Source organism: Solea senegalensis, linkage group LG15, assembly GCF_019176455.1.
Source record: "Solea senegalensis isolate Sse05_10M linkage group LG15, IFAPA_SoseM_1, whole genome shotgun sequence".
In the NCBI taxonomy this organism is placed as follows: Eukaryota; Metazoa; Chordata; class Actinopteri; order Pleuronectiformes; family Soleidae; genus Solea; species Solea senegalensis.
In genome coordinates, this window is record NC_058035.1 from 6,156,766 (window position 1) to 6,177,341 (window position 20,576).

Here is a 20,576-nt window from a genome sequence, read left to right on the forward strand (position 1 = left end):
CCAAACAGTTCATACTAGTTGATGAGAGAGAGAAAAGGGAGAATGCGGAGGATGAATGTGAGAAAAGTAGGTGGAGGAGGAGTACTGGTGGGGGGTAGGGTGAAGAGGCAAGAGTATCCACAAGTCACGGGTGTCACATTAAACAACGGCTTGATTTTTGTGTGTTTGACACTGTTACGAGGGGTTGGCTCTTGTGTTTGACAGCCCAACTACTCTGCTGCTCTCAGGAAATAAGACGAATTAGACACCGAGCTGCTCAACAGTCCAAATATCAGAGCAGCCCAGACTAAACAAGCCAGAGCGGTGAAAGTTGTGTTTCTGTGACACGGTGTTTAGAGACACGTTTTTTGAACATGTCTGACAAGCTGTTACCCCCAAATATGGAGAGATTCAGGTCAGGTAGATGAGGAAACATGCACATACGCCCGTGTATTTTATTTACCTGGTACACTGTGTTCACAAGAGACTTTTTGCCCCAAAAGATGTTTGTTTTAACTAAAATGAAAGTGAACAGGCTGCACAGTCAGCTCCAGAAAGCACTTAATTTAGGGCTTTAACATAAACCCCCTCTCCCTCCTCCATTTTTATCGTTTTCACGTTTTCCGTATTACCTAAAATCCTTTGTGTGAATGGAAAAATGAAGGTAAACATATGTTAAATTAATAACAGCTACAACGCTCTCGCAAGTATTCATTACCATGACACCACACATTGATGCAAGCCAGTGCAGCGTTTTCAAACTACAAAAAGCTATCATACAGTGCACAGTACAAAGGAAAGTTTCCCTCCAGTCACCAGTTCTCCTAAATCACACTGCACAAAGTTTGCTTTTATGCCTGAACCCTTTTTGTAATCTACTAACCTCAGTGGATGAAAGAAAAATATCAGGTTGTGCAACTAAAGTTGTACCTGTCTTTGTCTCGTTTTCAGGTTCATGAAGAATGCTGGCTCTGTTGTTGATGCAGTTACGTGGCAACAGTAGGTATTTTACCCTTTTATTTTTCCTATTTTGCCCTTGAAAGAAAACCCCAAATTGGCTCGTTGTTTTAGGAACAGTGGACTCGCTCATTTAACTAATTGCAAATCTAACAGCACAGGACATGTTGTGCTTTTCCACCATTATCTCCACACTGTGTGTGTACGCAGTAGCCAGTAATAACCACTATTAACACTGTTACCTAAAGAGGCCGATGCATAAATGTGGAGAGCTGTGTTTACCCTGCAAATGGAACAACAGGAAAAGGAGCCCGAGAGAGTTAAATTAGTAACACCTGCCATTTGTCTATTGCACTCACCAGAGGAATGCATGCAGACCTATCAGTGGTTTGATCATTTCCCTCCCTCTTTTATCTGTTTTTCTTGACACATGTAAATAAAGTAAATGTGTAGAAAAAGACACACACCCTCTCTGAAGCTCAGCCAAACCCTGTGTGACTGAGTGAGTGGTCATTAAGGTGAAGGTCAGGTCTAATTAGAAGAAATTAGATGAAACGGAAGGAGGAAGGGCCGTCAGTAAAGCTTAGGAAAACACCACCCACACTGTTAAAATCAAACCATATGCTCTGGCTCATTCCCCCTGTCAATTAGCCCGTTTTACACTAGAGGTCCAGATTCCAGGCTAACCAGGCTGCGTGACAGAAAGTCCGACCTCAACAAAAGAAGCCAAACCAATAAAAAAGCGAGACCACTCATTAACACGTCTCTGACACAGGTTTTACTCCTCTGCAGCTGGTACAAGTGTTTTTGAATGACGTGTAGTTGTGGAGGCACCGCTCATTGTCGAGCATCATGTGGCTTCGTTAGAGATGTGGTTTGTCTGTGGCTTACAGTCGGAGGTGTTCTGTCTGAGCGCTGTGGTGATGAAAGACATTCATTATTGAGATTTTTGTGAACCTCCAGATCCGGAACGTTGATACGTGGTTTGCATTATGTTGTGACGTTTTTTTCCACAACATTGTAGTTGCAAATTTGCAGCATCTTGCCTGAATTACCTTGCCTGAATTGTCCAGCGTTTTTTTTCTTCCAGTTTCTCTCTTGCTTTCCTGCGTCTTTCTGCACGTTGTTTTCTTGTCAGATAGCTTTACTCCTCTTTAGATATAAGTAAGTCAAAGGGTTGGTTCACTCAAATGAATTAAATATTTCTATAAGCAGACTGCTTTGATTAATTCATATTTTGTGATGCAGTATGTCTCTGTGATTTCTGCATCCTTATGTGTTTTTCATTGATTTTCTTTTTTTTTGACAATTGTTCAACCATTCAACTTCAAACTTTGTGTGTATATTTCCGAGGACTCGAGAAAGTGTAGTGTTGACATTGAAGTGTTTTGGTTGAGCCCTCTTTGAGAATAACAAAAACAGAGAAATATCAAACAACAGTCTGTCACGACTGGACTGAAGCATCCATTTAACCAGCGTTCCAGATTACAACCATTTTGAATAAAGATGGCTGCACTCCCCACAAACACAACCTTGCACAGGATCATCGTAAGTGTGCTTGTGTGTGGGGGTATTATACACAGAGACCTAATCGCTGCAAACAGGAAATGGCTTATATCACAGCAGTGCAACTGTGTACAGTTGCTTAAAGTGAAGGCGTCATTTGTTTACGACAGCGATAGCAAGACAGCACCGTAGTGTTTACTTTTTAATCTTCACCCAAGCATCGTATGTTCGGATTTCCTTTATTAATATACATAGTTATTTCACTATAATGTTACATCATGCATTTTCTAACATGGTTACTCAGTTATTGTATATTGTCTCACATTAACATCTGATTAAGATCTGATTAGAAATTTTAAAACCACATCTAGGATGCTTTGAACAAACACTTCAGTCATAGCTCAGCAATACCGTTCAACTGGACTACTGTGCTTGTTCCAGTAAAGAAGCACTAATGGGGAATGAAGTGTGTCTGCATCAGCTATGCAGCTGTGCTAGATTGTGATATGTTCCCCTTTAGCTTGTCAGTATTCAGTGTTGTCCTGTGGTGTGGTTGTTACATCACAGACCAAAGCAAATTTAACTGGTGGCTAGTTGGTATAATGTCAGGCACCATTCTGTGTCTCTCTAGCATCATTAGCTTCAAAACACAGCCCATAGTTTGTCTTCTTGTCAGTTCAAAAATGTTTTACTCTGGATTTCACTATGTTTTTATCTGGCGTTTGTCTTTTGTGTTCTGGTTATGTCTATTATTTCTGGTTCAAAGTCTGCGCTTTGGCCAAGTTGAACGTATACAACCGCAAGTAATTCAGCTAGCAACCGCTATGTTTCAGATGGACATTTAAAAAGCACTGTTTTAGTCGGACTAATAACAATAATTGGCTTTTCTATCTAACGCCATGTAAACATTCTGACTGAGATCTGACCACACGGCAAACATTGGAGGTGATCTGGGCCACATTCTGTCAAGGTAAATGTGAATTGACCGCCTGATGAACTTGTTCCTGCGGCGGGTATTAGTAGAGTGATCATCTAGGTGTGAAACATGCCTCCTGCTGAAGTCTGTAAAAACGTAGGTCATAAAGAATGTGCTGCAACGACCCTTGCTTTTGAAAATGAGCATTACTCATAAGCACCGTCACCTGAAAGTGAATTAGAAGCTCTGTGCTCCAAGCTTTAAGTGGTTGCAATTTAAACAGGGCAGAACGACACTTTACTCCCACATCTTTCTTGTCTCGTCAGGATGACAGTGGTGCTACATGCCAGAGATCCTGGTGTGCTGCTTATTTATAGCTGAAGGGAGGAGAGAAAAATAGATGTTAAAGATGTTCAGGCACCGAGGGACTATAAATTTACTGATGGCATTCCCGTGGGAAGCAACATATCCTTTAGCTGCTATGTAATGATTGATCTGATAGTAACCTGCTGGACCACATCAAGGAACACATCCTCTTCTTGCTTTTACCCTCCACTCACTCCATATCGCTACATCGCTGCTCCAGATGGCCATTCCTTAAAAGTTAAAGCTTATAAACTTCATGCTTTAGTTAAATCGTTCCATTTTACACCACAACGGCTTTTTATAGTATATTGTAACAGATTAAGGATTTAAAAAACACGGATATTACAGTTATTTCTCCAGAAAATAAGTTTCCTTTGTGTTCAAAGTAAGTTAAAATTGCAGGTTTGTTTTGAATTTGTGTTATTGATACTCCCACCTTCACCCATCCCTGTCTGATTTTATCACATGTATTTCCTCGGTGTGCACCATACACTGCTGTGTTATAGATGGTTTTGTTTGTGCGCTGTCTTTGATGTGGTGGAGGGTTCACTGAGAACTGTATGAAACAAGCTGAGCAAGTGGATCTTTGTCTGAAAACATTTGGACAAAGCATTGTTGTGTTTTACTGAACTCTGGTCAGCCTGGCAGCCGAAGTCATGTCAGTCGTTGGGTGAACAAAGGAGAAGTTCAAAAGTGTAGACCAAGATATGATCCCCTCAATCCCGGCCAAAATGTCAGAACAACATTTTTTAATTTTAATTTATTTATGCAGGTTCTTATCTAATGAACCATGAAACTAAAGGAAGCTAATCTTACCTGATGCTTTTACAGACATCAGCACAAATTCCCATTTCGGACATAGTACTGATACAGCACAAGATACTGTACTGATTTTTCTTCTGTTTCCATATATGAGCTGGAATGTCTTCTCCTGGGATCTGGACTGAAGAATTATTGTGAGATCTCTGGAAAGATGACAGGAAAACCAAATAATTTGTGTAAAGCTATGACTTAATCCCTGCGTTGTTTACAGTTTGAGGCCAGGGGGCTTGGGACTTCTCCAACACTGTGACTAAAATTTCAATGAGGTTTAACTCGGATTGCAACACTGCTTCACCCCTCATGAACAAAATGCAGCTTCATTCTTAGCAGCTCTGTTCACACATTTTCACAAACGTTTCCAAAACAAGTTTAATAGAGCTTTGACCTTGAAATCAACTGGCATTATTATTTATTCACATTACAGCGCAATTCTTCCTCGGCATTGTCCTCTTGGATTAAAGAAATGCTGACTAGGAATCTCTGACTGGGTTTCCTCAATTGTAAATTGCCAATCGTAGTTGTCTTGGAATGTTCTCTGGTTCCGGGAAGGAAAAAAAAAGAAGCTAAATTTGCACAAAACACTTGCAGCTTGCAGCAGGACTGGACAGAGCTGGTCTGGTATGTTATTAATAACATTTGTTGCTTCAGAAGATTCAGAGGAGAAATCTGCATTGCAGTGAGTCACAGATATTTTGGATCTCTAATATACAGGTGCTGCAGCTGTTTCTGTTACTGCTTTTATTATGTCCTGGTGTCATTGGGAAATAGTACTCATTAATGCATGTTGAATTACGGTTTAAAATGGCAGTGTGTAACTTTTAAACATAAACAAATGTGTATGTCAGACCCTGTTCAGACCTGGTATTCACATTCCTACTACGTGATCTGTGATCATGCACTGAGTACGAGTTTAAACAATCCTTATGCGCCCTCAGAGCCGATCACTGAAACCATATTCCTGCAAAAATGCAATCCATCCTCGGGATAAATTAGAGACTCAGTTGATGTCATCTGACCAGCATTACTTAATTAATTAACAATTAATCATTTTGTTTTTGCAAACAGTCGTGACATGATCGGAGTGTAGTTAAATAAAGGGCGGGGGAAGCCAGACTTGATCATATCTGGTCACTGGAGATGCATCCAGGACCATCAGATCCCTGAGGACAGATGTTAAGACCAACTCTGAGATTCAACCCCCCGTTATATGAGTTCCCACAATATTAATTGAGTTTCTGTGTTTGTTAGTGTAGCAGTGTTTAGATTTCATGGCGCCCGGCGACATTCTGTCACTTTACACTGGAAATTAAAAGTTTTACGAAGAGACAGACAGAGGCAACAGTAACTTTGCGCTAGTAAAGACAAAGAAGAGCTCACAAAAAATGTCAGAAGTGATATACTGCTCAAAAAACCCTCAGATTATTCAGTCATTATTATCATACTATTACCATGTTTTAAAGTATCCAGCAATACCATTTTTACGGTAATTAAACATGAACTAGAGTATGTGGCTTCTGTTCTTGTTTTCTACTCTCTCAATTCTACAAATGATGTTGTAGAGGCTTTGTGTCTGTCCATAAGGAAGTTTTCCCTAGGATTCTGGTCTCAAATTCTTCTCTTATCAGATTTACTCAAAATGTTCTCTCTTTTTTTAGTCTTTATCCTTAAACACAGTACACAGATGTATGTATGTGTGCATTATTCAGCCTCAGTCTGAGATCTGAATGCTTCCAGTTGCCTCTATAATGTAATCCCGCATTTGGACACACAATTGGATTTTTATTAAACTGAAGTATAATTGGACATGTCAGAGGCTGTTCATAGTTGCTGTAATGAAAGACAGATGGAAATTGTAGGGTTTGGATTTAAAACCGGTAGGTAATGAGCCCTACCAACAAAGATGGGGAGTATAAGCTGTGTGTGTGTGTGTGTGTGTGTTTGGGGAGTTGCTTCACTGTTTTTTTTTTGTTTTTTTTTTACAATTTAAATGTCATTGACTTACCTGATATTTTACATGTTAATATACTTTATCATGGGATTACTTACCTTTTTAAGGCAAAGGGAAAAAACATATTAAATAATTTGTTTGGCATATATAAATGTGTCTCTTTTATTTTTTTTTTTTTACATAAAACTACATGACATCCACATGAAGTTTGTACAAGTTTATTTTTTTACATTTGTTTTTAAAGAGTGTTTTTCTCTCACCGCTATGACCCTGCTTTCCCTTCACAGTTATTACATGGATGGCAGAGTGAACAAAGCAGAAGACTTCCTAAAAACTCGTCTGTTGGACACACTGACCGAGCAGATAACTAAAGTCACCAAGGTACACATGTAATATATATTATCTCTTTCCTTTTCTTCTCTAACTTAAGATTTTAACCTCTTAATGTTTTTAAGTGATTTTAAAGGTTAATTTGTCCTTCTTTGTGAAGCGCTTTGTCATGGCTGTTTTAAAATGTGTGGAAGAAATAATTCTGAGGTGATCTGAAGTCTTTTCTAGTCTTGTACCCTAGATAATTATCTGGCTTGTTTTCCACATCAGGACTTTTCCATTTTGAGCTATTTTATTTCTGTCAATTTCAATTTTCAGAGAACCTCGAAGGAGAATATGAAGAAATAACAACTGCAGTGATAGGGATCATACAGGCTACAGTTTACGATGATTAAGTAAAACCTAAAATATTCATGTAATGTAACAGTGAGTGAGATTTTGTTGCATAAATATGACTAGCACAGTGCCAAATTTGAAGCCTTTCAATCGACAGACAGACAGACATGCCTTGTATTTATTGATGTGTGGACCTTAATTTCTTCTTCTTCTCCTATGGAGTTAAATGGCAGCTTGCATCCATGATGTTGCGTTACTACCATCTGTACTTTAGCATACTTTATGCGGTTTCAGAAATATGTTAGAATTAGTTATTTTTGCACACATTACAGCCAGCACTTGAGGAGCGTTTGCTCAATGGCATCCCAGCCCTTGACCCATCCTGGGATCTGAGCCTGCAACCCTCCAGTTACAAGCCCAATTATTTCCCTCTTGGCCATGGGCTGTTCAATACAAAAAAAAGATTAGCACTTACCTGTTGAAAATGTTGTAAAGAAGCATAAAAATGAAGCATTCAGTCTGAAATTCAAAAGCTGAATTCAATTCACAGGATTCACAGAATAGAATTTTAGTTGGATGTAATTGACACGTGTGTTTCTGTCACTGCAGGTGGTGAACACACACACTCTTGGTAAGAAGGTGTGGCTTGGTGGACTGGGGCCGGCGTGGGCTGGAGGCAGCAGTAATCTCTCTGACACTTATGCTGCTGGCTTTCTGTAAGTACTGTTTTCACGGCTGCATCATTGTTGTTTTTTCTGCATAGTGGACTAAAGCAGCTGTGCAAGAAAACCTTCATTTAAAGGAAAAAGCTTATTGATTTCTGGTGACGTGTATCATAATTAAAAGCATCTAATCTTGCATTCCCAGTCATTTTTTCTTCATGTATGTTCATCTGTGTTCCAGGTGGGTGAACACATTGGGCATGGCTGCTGTACAGGGGATAGATGTCGTGTTGCGTCACTCCTTCTTCGACTATGGATACACGCACCTTGTGGATCAGCACTTTAACCCTTTACCTGTAAGTTTCTCAATTTCAGCAAAAATTAGTGGCCATTGGTTCACACAAGGCTTTGACCTGAGCCGTCCCGTTATGCTCTGAAACTTTCCCGTGCTAGGTCCATTCAGTGCCTCGATGGCACCTCTCGCTCTTTCCCGTGGGAGCTATTAGCTAAGATGAAAGGCATTTAGTGGTGATGAGTGGATAGACGCGGGGGCGAAATGCCATGTAACCTTAGCCTTTTGCCAGTAGCTCAGGACAGTGCCATTGCTCCCTCATCCCCCATCACAACTGTGCACTTCTCTGTGCAGGACAGTCAGCCGGTGAGAGATCTGTAATCTGAGACAGCAACACTGTGTGAAATGGAACTGCCCAGTCCCAAGTTCCTCCTTTGGTCTCAATAATACTGTGAAGTGCATCGTTTGTTTTTTTTTTAATTTATGGAATAGTGCTCGAAACAATTGGATTTTTACAGATGCGTAGGTGATGCGTTTTTCCCGGTCACAATGGTTCTTTATTATTTAACTGGACGCCGATTACGAAAGTTCCATGTGATTTAGAGCTTTCCTCTCTTTTTTCTTTTGCTGGGGGAAAAAAATAAAATTGAGATGTGTATAACATGGAGAAAAGTAATCATGAGCCAACTACATAAAACCATTAATAACAATAATAATAAAAAAAAACAGGTTTATGTTACACAGTAAATCATTATTCTTATAATAAAGGAGAACTGGAAAAAAAATGAACTCAGGGCATTTGTTCAAGATTCTTTTGTTCTTACAGAAATGGCTGTTACAATGAGTATTGGCAATACCAATCACTTCTACTAAATCGGACAATAACTTTGAACTAAAACCCTCTCTGTAGCTCTTTCCCATGGAGTCTCTTAGTCTCTTAAAACAATAAGATTAAAGAGTTAAGATGACTTAATTTTCATCACCTCTTTGTTTCCTGGGAAAGACTATATCTTGCTTGGATCACAGAGACGTGGCTGGATGTCTGAATGTAGCACCATCCTAACTTCTGAGAGAATATACTGCAGGGCCAACCTGTCCTCTACATGGGAAATTTATGACATGGCCCCTTCGCCTGTAGTCAACGGCCCCGGGCCATTGAATGATTCTCACACTTCATCTTTACCACTTTTACGCCTTCTTGCCACATCATCCTCTCTGTTCCCCCTTTTGTTCTGGTTGTATTTTAGTATGTACAGTGTGTATCTGTTTCAACCCCTCCAGAAACGTGGCAGATGACGTTAAATTGCTCTTATCTGAAAAGATATGGGGGAAAGTTTGCTGTGGACGTCCACCATTAAAAATATTTCTCTGGCCTTCACATGCAGTAAAACACGATATCCCCATTGAGTTATGAGAAATAATTTCCTATCTTTAACACCACTTATAACACAAGCTATTAGGAAAAGGTAAGCTTAGAGTCAATTGTGGATTTTGTTCAAGTGGTGAACATTAATTTATCTGAAGTTTATAAGCTTAGAAGTGACTTCAAATTAATTATCTTGAAACTGCTAGTTAAATTAACCTGGAAATGTATGCATGCTTTACAAGATATAGCAAGTTCAAACAACTTGAACTTGCATTTTATGGCACTATGTGTTTCTTTGTTCAACCACCTTGAAATCTGTTACAGTCTACTTACATACAAAAAATATGTCTTTCAGATCTAAAGCAGGGAGAAGGAAGCACAGGCTGCACCGAGCTGCTCCTTCTGCCCAAGCTGAAACTGCCAAGTTGCAAATCTTTGTGACGCTGCACGTTGTGGGCATAAAGTACTCGTAGATACAGTATTTTTAGCTTTACCTGGAAACGATTTTCTGGTCTAATTATTCACAGCTTTTTGAGTATTTGATCGGAAATCCGCTCAAAGTCTGCAGAAGATTGTTAACTTCTTCAAGGATTGACTTCAATCAAAGACACTGCGATATTGAGCTTCTCAGTTTCTTAGAGCTCAACGGGGTCTAAACCAGGCAGCCACATTTATTTTTGACATATTAAGTAAACATGAAAGGTAAATTGTTATTCTCCTTTATCATGCTCCTTTTCCCTTAAACATGCATCTGAGGTTTGAGTACTCTCTGGTGTATTTGCTTAACTTTCCTTGGCATGTTACTGGTTAACTTGTGTTTGTCTGTTTTTCTCTCTTTCCGCGTGCTTGTGTTTTCCTGATTGATGTAAATGTGATGGCTGTTCCCTCTGTACCGATGTCTGTTTTTCTGTTTGTCTGTCAGTCTGTCTGTCTGTTCAGATAAGAAGAGCTGGGGGCAAGAAACGACAGGGAGACAGACAAGCAATTAGACAGGAAAACAGTCAGACAGTCAGACCGCTGACCATTTACGACCAACAATGTCGGCATTATGTGCCTCTGATTCATCTTTTTATTTTGGGACTTTGAAACAGCTATAGTTTCAGATCACACCAATTTATGCAGGTTTCTATTACTTGAGTTGTAAGATTTCAAAACACAGCGAGAGAACAGCACCTCTGTGGCCATTTTGCATGAATACAACTCCGGAATCGTAACTGCTCTTTGTTTTATAATCACAGATCATAGTCCTGGCCATACATTCATGCATCCATCCCTGTGCCTGTGGCCAACACTATACGGTTCCATACTGTGCTCTGCTTCTTCGATGCCTTGGCAGCAAATTAAGTTAAAGCCTGCATGGAAAAAAAGAATCCCTTAAATGTTGCCATATGCAGGATTGCATGGGAACTTCCTGTGGAACACATGTTGTTCTGGGTTTCTGTGAGAGGTGTTGAGTCTGTGTAGTCTATAGAGTGAGACACAGCACGGTGGACCGCTGAACAACGATAGCCGAAGACAACAATCCACGATTGAACATAATATTTAGTGAAAAATGTCATATTTAAGAGCTGTCAGCTCAAGACGGGTCTGCGGCTCTTATATACAATGTGACATGTTACACATGACAATCAGCTCCAGCTAAATGTCAAGTGGCAAAGTGCTGACATCTCTGACATACTTGTGGAATACATCTATTTTTCCCCCCTCACCCGTCACAGAATGGCTGCTTTGCTGGCACATTATTAATTCTCACAGTTTGTGAAATTGAATCACGTTGTAGGGTCAATGTGGCATTTCACGGCTGCATATACAGTGCAGTATTTCCCTTTTCAGGGGGAAACCAGACAGGGTCATTTTCAATCAATTACCCTGACACATTTTAACAGGGAGTTAGAAATGCTTTTAAAATGTTGTCCTGTCTTGTTGAACTGTCTGTCAGTTCAGATCTTTCAAAATTCCCTTTTCACACCTGCCTGTTTTGACATTGTGTCCACCAGCTACAGTAAATCCTGCTGTGGGTTAATGTGGCAGGTGAAGTTAAATCCATCTTTCTCGACTTGCAAACCTTAGTGACTCTCTCTACATGTTGTAGGCAAACAATAGTATTTTAGCTTTACCTGGAAATGATTTTACATTCTAATTTTTCATGGCTTTTGAGTACCGGACTGGAAATGCGGTTAAAGCTGGCTGAAGATTGTAAACTTCTCCAATGCATCGGAAAGCCTTTCTAACTCCTGATCCAAAGCTATCAGTATGGATCCTTAAAAACAAGCATTGACTCTTCCAGTTAAATCCTGCTTTTAGCATTGTGATGATAAAATGAACACTCAACACTCATAAAAGCAATGCTGTGTGTGTGTGTTTACTGTTATTTTCCCTTATAGGATTACTGGTTTTCTCTAGTGTTCAAGCATCTGGTCGGTCCGAGAGTTTTAGCGGTGCGGGTGGCTGGACTACAGAGGAAGCCACAGCCGGGACGAGTGATACGAGACAAGCTGCGAATCTACGCCCACTGTACCAGCTACTACAAGTACGTGCTACAGCTTTACCACCTTGGATTAGTCCATAAACTGCACTTAATTACTGTGGGCATGTTCTTTGTCACTGTACACCATGATTCAGGAAACGCTTTTTCATTTGAGACTGACACACATCCTCTTCAGTGATGTGTAGTGATACTTTGGGAATGTCCTGGAAGATTTTGGATGAAAAACAAACTACTGGGGTTTTCATTTTTTTTCCCTCCATCGCCCTCTGATGTTCTCCTGCAAACACCTGTGGAATAGTGTCTGTTGGGGCAGAACAAAATCCCCAGCTGGCCTATTCAGCCTCTCATAAATAAGCAGACCGCAGACGCCTGCTCATTCCCAGCTCAGAGCCTATAAAACTTAACGGGTATCACTTATCAGGTGTGTGGGTTCTGTCTGCCTGCCGTCAAAGAGCCGCTGAAAGGTGTGCGAGGCCTTTATCCCATCTCGGATTGGCTGGAGGGGGGTATTCGAGGGGAAGGGGAGGGACAATAAGGCGGTCTGTGCCGGGAGGAGATAGAGTGCCACCGTGGCCTGTTCAAGGTTATCATTTAACCCAGGCCAGTGGCTGTCAGCACCAGGCTAGACTTACGGCCTTACCCTGGACAGGGCTCATTTACAGGTGGAGCATCTTTATAGGAAAAATAGTGGAGCAGTGCACAGATAGACGGCTGATAAGTGCTCAGGAGTTGCATAACGAGGCTTGATGACATGCGCGTAAATGTTTGAAATTGTTTTCAACGAGTGAACTCACTCAGCCAGAGATGCGGATGACATGTGGCGCCGCTCAGCGCAACGTAACGCACCTATCAGCCCCCGACTCATGTGATCAGACAGTGAAGCACAAAAGCACTACCTCTTGAATCCAAAGCCACTTCAGTTGTCATCATCTCTGCCACTTTGTGGTCTGAGTCAACCCACAAGTGGATGAACCATTGTAGTCTTTGTGGTTTGACTGTACTGTGTTAGACAGCGCAAACGACATATGTGCTCAGACAGTCTGTGGTTTGGAAAGTCTTTGCAGATTAGATATTTGACTTTCACCGCCCTTTTACCCCTTTTAGCGGTTTGCATTGCTTTTCTTTTTTGCTTTTTTTTTCTCTCTCCATAGATGCTCCGACATCAAACAGCATGGACATGTTTATGTTCCTGGTTTGGATCTCTAAGAACCTCATCGTTTGAAAGGCCTGCGAGGTCTTTATCTCTCCCTCCATCTCACCATCTGATCCGTCACTCAGAGCCATGGGCTGTGTTTGTCAGAAACGAGGCTCTGAATGTTTAACACAGAGCCAGACGCAAATTATTCCCAATAAGATTTCACTACTTGTTTTCTTTTTTTTTATCTCATGGTAGAGACTGTACTGCATATAGAATATTAGCAGTTTTTCGGGGTTAATGGAGCTGTGTCCAACGTAGCAACAAAACACGGAGACTGCTTATTTAGATGGAAAGGGGGATGAAGTGTCAGTCTGTTTAGCCGATGCTCAGCCCTGACCACCAACGGTGACATGTGGTATTCACTACAGCTGTGTTGTCTTTGTGTTCATATCTGGGCCCTTATTAGATTTTATCATGTTTGTCTTATCTGTCTCACTTAGTTATTTACCTTTGGCCTCTATCCCTTACCAAACTTGTGTCCCCAGTGCTTTCCTCTCAGAGGCGGGACTTCTTCACGTTCACACCTTTCCTCCCCACAGTGACATTTTAATAATGGATACTGTACAAGTCGCACCACATAGGACGATAAAGGCTTTGAAAATACAAAAAAAAATGTGATTTAATGTCATTCGTGCTAAACATAAATGATAGGTTTTTCGGCTGTGATAAAGAACAACTCGCTGCTTAGAGGAATTCCCATCTTGAACGTACTTTATCTTTATTATTTTTCTGCAGGCTTTTGATCTCGATTGGATCAAGGAGTAGGGGTTTGATTCTATTACTATATGTAATAAAAATATCAAAGAGTTTCTCCTCTTTGTAGTCATCTTTGATTAGAGAGAATTTTATTCAATATGGCATTGTAATATATAATGAATCCCGATTAACAGATGTGGTATAAAGTAGGGTTTTTTTTGATTGTCTTTTCTGAAGCTAAAGGAGAATTAATGTAAGGTTGTTTTTTTTTCACAATTTTCCTTATGTTTCCAGTCATAACTACGTGAGAGGCTCCATAACAATCTACATCATCAATCTGCATCGGTCGCGAAAGAAAATCAAGCTGGCGGGAACATTACGGAACAAAACTGTCCATCAGTACCTGCTGCAGTCTTACGGCACTGACGGACTCAGAGCTAAGTTAGTTACACGCTCTCTCTCTCTGTCCACACAGACACACACACACACGTGGAGTTACATTACACACTTTGATTGACATTACTTTGTATAAAAAGTACTTTTTATTTCATTTTATTTAACCTTTTTTGAACCAGATATAAGACCCATTGAGAGCAAGACCTCTTTCACAAGGGTGACCTGGCCAAGAAAGGCAGCAGCACACGTCCTAGTTAATGAAAAAAAAAACAATAAAAAAACAGGAAGATTACAGTTACAAAACAAACATTGAAATATCAAGTGCAAGTAAATAGACAACACAGGCACTGTTCAATGGATTCCCTTTGTGAAATATTTACATTTATAAAAACATACACATTTTTGTGTACGTTTCATGAGGCTTTAAAAACTTTTATTTTGCAACCATTTAACAAACTTAATAAAATGAAAGTCAACAGTGGTTGTTGAAATTGTGAAATGCACAGTAGACTGTGTTGTACATGTGGTATACCCTTTTTTTCCTATGATATAAGAGAATCGTTATGGCTGTGTATTCATTCAAATGGCAGGAATATATTACACTACTTTGGTAAAACTTGGTTATTTAAGTTAGCAACACAGGCTGAATCTAATTTTGTAATTTTGCAAAATATTGTACACTTTAACCCTCAAAACCTGGAATAACAAGACTATGTGTACTTATTACATTTATGGCTAGTATTAGAATTGTTGGAAAGGAAAATGAATGGAAGTCAATGCAGCATCTCTAAAAGGATCGCTTTGGAAATCTGTTTGTGTGTGGATACACTTTTATTTGTTGCCTTTTTAGGACTTTTTTTCTGGTATAAACACTGACCTTGTTAGGACTAGTGGTCCTCAGTGAGGACCAAAATCTGGTCCTAATGCAGCAGAACCTCATTTTTAGGTTAGGATTAGGCATTAACTGATTCGGGTGAAGGTTAGGATGACGCTTTTGTTTACGCTGTCCAAATGAATGGACCGTGCAAACCTGTGTGTGTATGTGTGTGTGTGTGTTATACCATACCAACGTGCAGCCTTAATGGTGGCTGCAGCGTGATCCTTCAATAACAGCGTAATTATGGAGGATGTTTTCGGTATTAGAACAGGATTGCAGTTAATCGGAGAGTCAGCTAACGATGTAAGTTTAGTGCTTCCTGTTACCTCATGTAGCGCAGGGACAATTTTATGAAAATGTAGCAACACCAGATGTCTATAAATGTGTCTGTGTAGTTTTTTTTATTTATTTTTTATCACTAGCCAAGTATTCAGGTCTATGAATGTTGACAGAGTAATGCAGTTTGATTCATAGTTTTATTTATTGAACATAGTTTTATTTGGGTTTTTTATTGAGTTCCAGGTTCACATCAAAATTCACTGCTGGCCTTTTATTCTGATATTATGGTTCACCTTACAATTTTACCGTATAATAAAAATGTTACTCATAACAACATCACTTTACAGGTTACATATTGAAGGTGATACTGCAGTACAAATGCTGGATGAGAAGATCATTCCTTTGTAGAACAATAACTTATTTTAATATCGAAATGAAAAAAATGTTGTCTTATTGATTATAGCCCAAATTCTTTTCGATAATTTGCCATAACTTGCACTTTGATTTACATTAATAATGTGTTGCAGCTGCTTTGTGATTGTATTTAATGTTTTGGTGTTTTTTCTTTAAAGTTCTGCAATGGTAAAATTACTAATAAATATCACTGATGCCAAGTCCGGAACCAAGAAAAGAAAAGACAGAGAATAGAATCAATGAAGAAGCCTTTGAAAGTATTCAAATACAGACATGAGGTGTTTTTCCAAAGTTTTTCCACCACAAAGGGTTTCATTTCATTTCATTTTTAACTGTTTGCAGTAACTCAGCATGCTGTGAATGAAATGATACAAAAACAATATTTTATAGTTTTGTAGTTCTGTGTTTTTTTGCAAGTGAATGTTGTGAAATATAGTTCATCTTAAAAACGGACTTAAAAGCCAACACCTCATGTTCGTGTAGGTGCAGTTTTGTAGCAGCAGCACCCTCCAGTGTACAACTGACAGAATCATAACAAGGAATAACATTTAAGATCCACATTTTCTTCTGTCTTTTGTTGGTGAAAGCATTAACGGATGTGTTTACTGCCTTTCTTCTTCACAGATATGTCCAGCTGAACGGGGAGAAGCTGCTAATGTCGGACAATGAGACATTCCCAGAGTTAAAGCCTAAAACGCTGAGGGCTGGACGGACCATAACTTTGCCCCCCACAAGCATAGGCTTTTATGTCATCAAAAATATCAACGCATACGCCTGTCGGAGATAACACCAACCCCTGATGATGCTCAGAGGTCAATTAAACCGCTGAGCCTCGACTAAGAGGCTCTTCTTATTTAGTTTTTTTTTGCCTCTTATGTTTAGGGAAACAGAAGGAGGTCAGAATTAGGAGTGGGGTTGTTTTGTGTTTGGCTCAAGGACACCGACAGCACAGTGGACACATGGCTTGAATACAGCACAATCCTCTGGTTTAACAACAGCTTCTTCAACCGTTACTTTTTTTTATTGGTAACATTTCTGTCAGAGATTAACATGAACCCATTCCTTCCCGTGTTTCTTCTCTTCTCTGGTCCAGTGAAAGGAAAAAAAGAATAAGAATTGCCCAAGACACACAACACGGGCTGCACTGAACACTTTTCTCTTGTTTTCACCAGCAATTCCTCAGCTACACGACAGCATGTAGAGACAGTGGTTATCATTTTGTGCCTTTGTTTGAAGTTTGTGTTTTGGGAGTGTCTTTTTGTAAAGTGTTCACAAGATGTTCTTTGAGTTGATTAAGCTATATTTTTTTTCCACTCATTGTCAAATCTATGGTTTCTTTTTTATCCGTGTCTGCCGAGAGTTTTTCTTTTCCTTTTTTTTTGCTTGTCTTTCATTGACAGACAAAAATTATGAGCGAAAACTCTGAGCAGGCTGCGTTTCTGAGGCATACAAATGTCAGATTTAGTTAATTTGATGCTTTACATAGAGAGAGAACGCCAAGGTGTGTGTATGAGGTCAGTCCTGGACTAACCAGAAGTGTGTGTGTGTGTGTGTGTGTGTGTGTGTTTTATTGTTAAAGCTACTGATGTGTACGTCCAGTCTGTTTGATGTGCTGCTTAGTGTGTTAATGTTTCTTCCTCTGCCATATCAGGTGGCTTCAAGGGAAAAATCTGTGTCTTGTTTTGTTTTTTTCATCGTGTGTGTTTTCTGTTGTTTTTTTTTTCTTATGTTTTTTGTATCACTGCTTCTCTGCTGCGGGTTTCAATTTAAAGTCAGAGTTGCATGGCCAGAAAATGATGCTGGTGCTGTTTTGCAGCAGATGCACAGATGAAGGACATGGAGAACACATCCATCCGTATCGTCTGTCCTCACATTTCCTGCATCCACACAGACAAAAATCTGGCATTACTTTCAAAAAAACAAAAAAAATCCCAGTTTTCAGGTGTATTTGAACCTATCTTAACTATATCTCCCCAGTGTGATCTCACATTTCAATAATTATCTAATGCTGCTCTAAATAACATTGTATTTTACACAATTGTGTACAGTTTTATTGTCATATATTATTTGATAATGTGTTGTATGTAAAAAAAGAATAATGAAAATAAGCAATTTACTTACAGTGTACACCTAATTTATACGATTCTTTGTATTTCTTTCATAAAGGACTCAGTTATGTTTTGTGGTACTGAAAACCCCAACATAAAAGATAACATGGATTTTATTTCACAATATTTCAACCATTTTCATGATAAGCTTGTTATTCCCTAATCTAGAAGCGTGGTGAAAAACAAGGCCTGGAATAATGTGGTTTCTTAATCTGTGACATGGACGAGGAAAACGATACGAGCAGGCGCATGTTAAAAAATGTAAAGATTATTTTTCCTCTGAATGTTTTATAGTTAATGTAGAGATGTTTATATTTCTTTTTGAAGAGCATTATTTTATTATATGAAGTGTGTGCCTATATATATATATTATTTTGTTAAAAGAAAACGTTTACATTGATAATAAACACCTACAAATGCCTAAGAGGTTGTATATTCCTCAATGAAAAAGGTTTGTCACAGATAAGATTACATTAAAGTGTGTGTAAAAAAAAAAAAAAAGAGAAAAGAATGGTGAATTGACGTTGAGTTATGCAGCCAGACTTCAGAGCCTTTCTCTGGATATGGCGGGGGATCAGCAGCACATGGTCACAAGCAGGAGAAATAGAAACATAAGAGACATAAAAGAGATGATTTATAGAAGGAGAAATACCCCGTGTATAGAGAGAACCTATAAATAAACACTGTCACATTCTGAAACAAAGGTAGTGGCGTATTAAAGTTACCATTGCTGGCGCACTCTCTCACTCTCAAACACGCATACACAAAATGGTCGAAGCGGCCGCAGCAAGTCTTTGTAGTGGGAGAGGAGCTGTCTTGTCACTGCATGAGGGAGCTGCTGATGGGAAACATGAATCCAGGATGGGCTAAACCTCCAGACCCCAGATTTGGCCCAGACAGACTAAACCTGGGCCAGATCTGGCTCGGAGTTTGCTAATGCGTCGGCTTGGTAGGATCATGTAGGGAGATGAAGGACAGTTAAGATTCATGTGTCTCCTTGATAATGATCATATTCCCCCCCCCCCGTGCGAGACCCTTCGCTCTCTCTCCTGTACACCAAAACATTGATTTCTATAGAGAAGCAAGACGGGGATGGAAGTGCAGTGAAGTTTCATGACTGTGCGTCATTAACACTGGCGGCCCTTCAAGAGCTGTGATCCAAAGCATGTACCTTTAATTATATTTTTGTTTTAAGTTCCATTCACGGAAAAATAGGCTTTATTTTTTTCCCCTTTTTTTACACAAGTAGCAGAAATGCTTGGACTTCTCCTTTCACATGTGGTTCATTTTAAACAGGTCCACGTTGTTGACATGTAAGAATCAAACCAGACTCATTGACACCTGGTCCACAGAATCAGCAAGTCTTTGTGAGAAATGATCCAGTATCAAGGCCATGCATATACAGCACTGTATACACATTTAAATCAATATGTGGACAGGATTTATTTATAAAGCACATACAAACCTTAAAGAGGGCAGACATGCTAACGTACAGAGTGATGGATGGAACTGGGCTGCGCTTTCTCAAGAAAATTGCTTGAAATCAGTTGTCAGTGTGAATTTAAACTGCCCGTGGATCCACGACAGGCCAAAACATAATCTGATTTAGGTCTGGTTTGAAAGTGCTACGTGGGCAAATCAAGCGTTTGTTAACCCAAAGTCATATTGAGCAAAGAGGCCTTAGTGAGACATTGATAGCAGGACCTTATCTGCAGCGCAGTCGATCCACAATCTGAACCTCGGGATTTCAATTGCCGAGCGCCACTTCCTCCAAAGAGATCGGATTGTGTTGCGATGTGGGACGACGCGTCATGTCTGGTCACGTCTGCGTGACAGCGCCTGCTTAGTGGAGGTAAAAGTTACCCAGGCCTGCCCGGCACTGTTTATACTCAAGTGAGTCATTTTGAGACATGCAAGGTCCCCTTTGCCATTTTAGCAAACATTGAGGATTTTATGATGTTTACTCTGTGTATACAGGAGTCGGCCTACATAAGACATCCATGAGCGCTGGATCCCCAGAAAACTCATGGACTTGATTAGGCCTTGGCCCAAAACTCTTTGGCATTTTGAGCCATTTTGACCCAAGAAAGGTTAATGGAACGTAAATATTTACGTAACATTGGGGCACTTTGCTGTGCTTAGAAGCCGAGCATTACAGTGTGTGTGCTGATTATCATGATGCAGTTCTGAGAAAGACATTATGTGATGTACAGTATGTCAAACTGCTAAAGTTCTTATATTTTATAACATTTATTGGAGTTTGCATGTTCTCCCTGTGTGCGAGGGTCTCTGGTTTCCTGCCACATGTCCATAAAACATTCAGAGGTTAATTGGACACTCGAAATTACCCGTAGGTGTGAGAGTGAATGGTTGTTTGTCTCCATATGTGTCCCTGTGATGGACCGGTCCAGTGTGTGACCCCGCCTTTCACCCTATGTCAGCTGGGATTAGCACCAGCAGCCCCTCATGTGGAGGATAAAGTGGTAGACAATGGATAAGTAATGTTTATTTGTAAAAATAATAGTTTTAAGAGTTCAACACTTGTCATGCTTAAATGTTTAATCATTTTTCTGCTTTAAAAATACTTGTTTTATTATGCTATGCCATTCTTATGTGTTCTTATGTACTGACCTTTTTTAG

The 20,576-nt window shown here is 39.7% G+C and overlaps 1 protein-coding gene across 2 annotated transcripts in view; it reads left to right on the forward strand.

The window, feature by feature from the left end:
• Nucleotides 1–17,201, forward strand: part of hpse2 (heparanase 2) — a 55,638-nt gene extending 38,437 nt beyond the window's left edge. For both annotated transcript variants that reach the window (XM_044045577.1, XM_044045576.1), the window contains 7 exons: nucleotides 931–978; nucleotides 6,782–6,875; nucleotides 7,770–7,876; nucleotides 8,064–8,178; nucleotides 11,865–12,010; nucleotides 14,157–14,303; nucleotides 16,453–17,201. In XM_044045577.1, the coding sequence (XP_043901512.1) occupies nucleotides 931–978; nucleotides 6,782–6,875; nucleotides 7,770–7,876; nucleotides 8,064–8,178; nucleotides 11,865–12,010; nucleotides 14,157–14,303; nucleotides 16,453–16,615 (820 nt within the window). In that variant the 3' untranslated portion in view covers nucleotides 16,616–17,201. The remainder of the gene's footprint in view (nucleotides 1–930; nucleotides 979–6,781; nucleotides 6,876–7,769; nucleotides 7,877–8,063; nucleotides 8,179–11,864; nucleotides 12,011–14,156; nucleotides 14,304–16,452) is intronic.
• The last annotated feature ends 3,375 nt before the right edge of the window (nucleotides 17,202–20,576 follow it).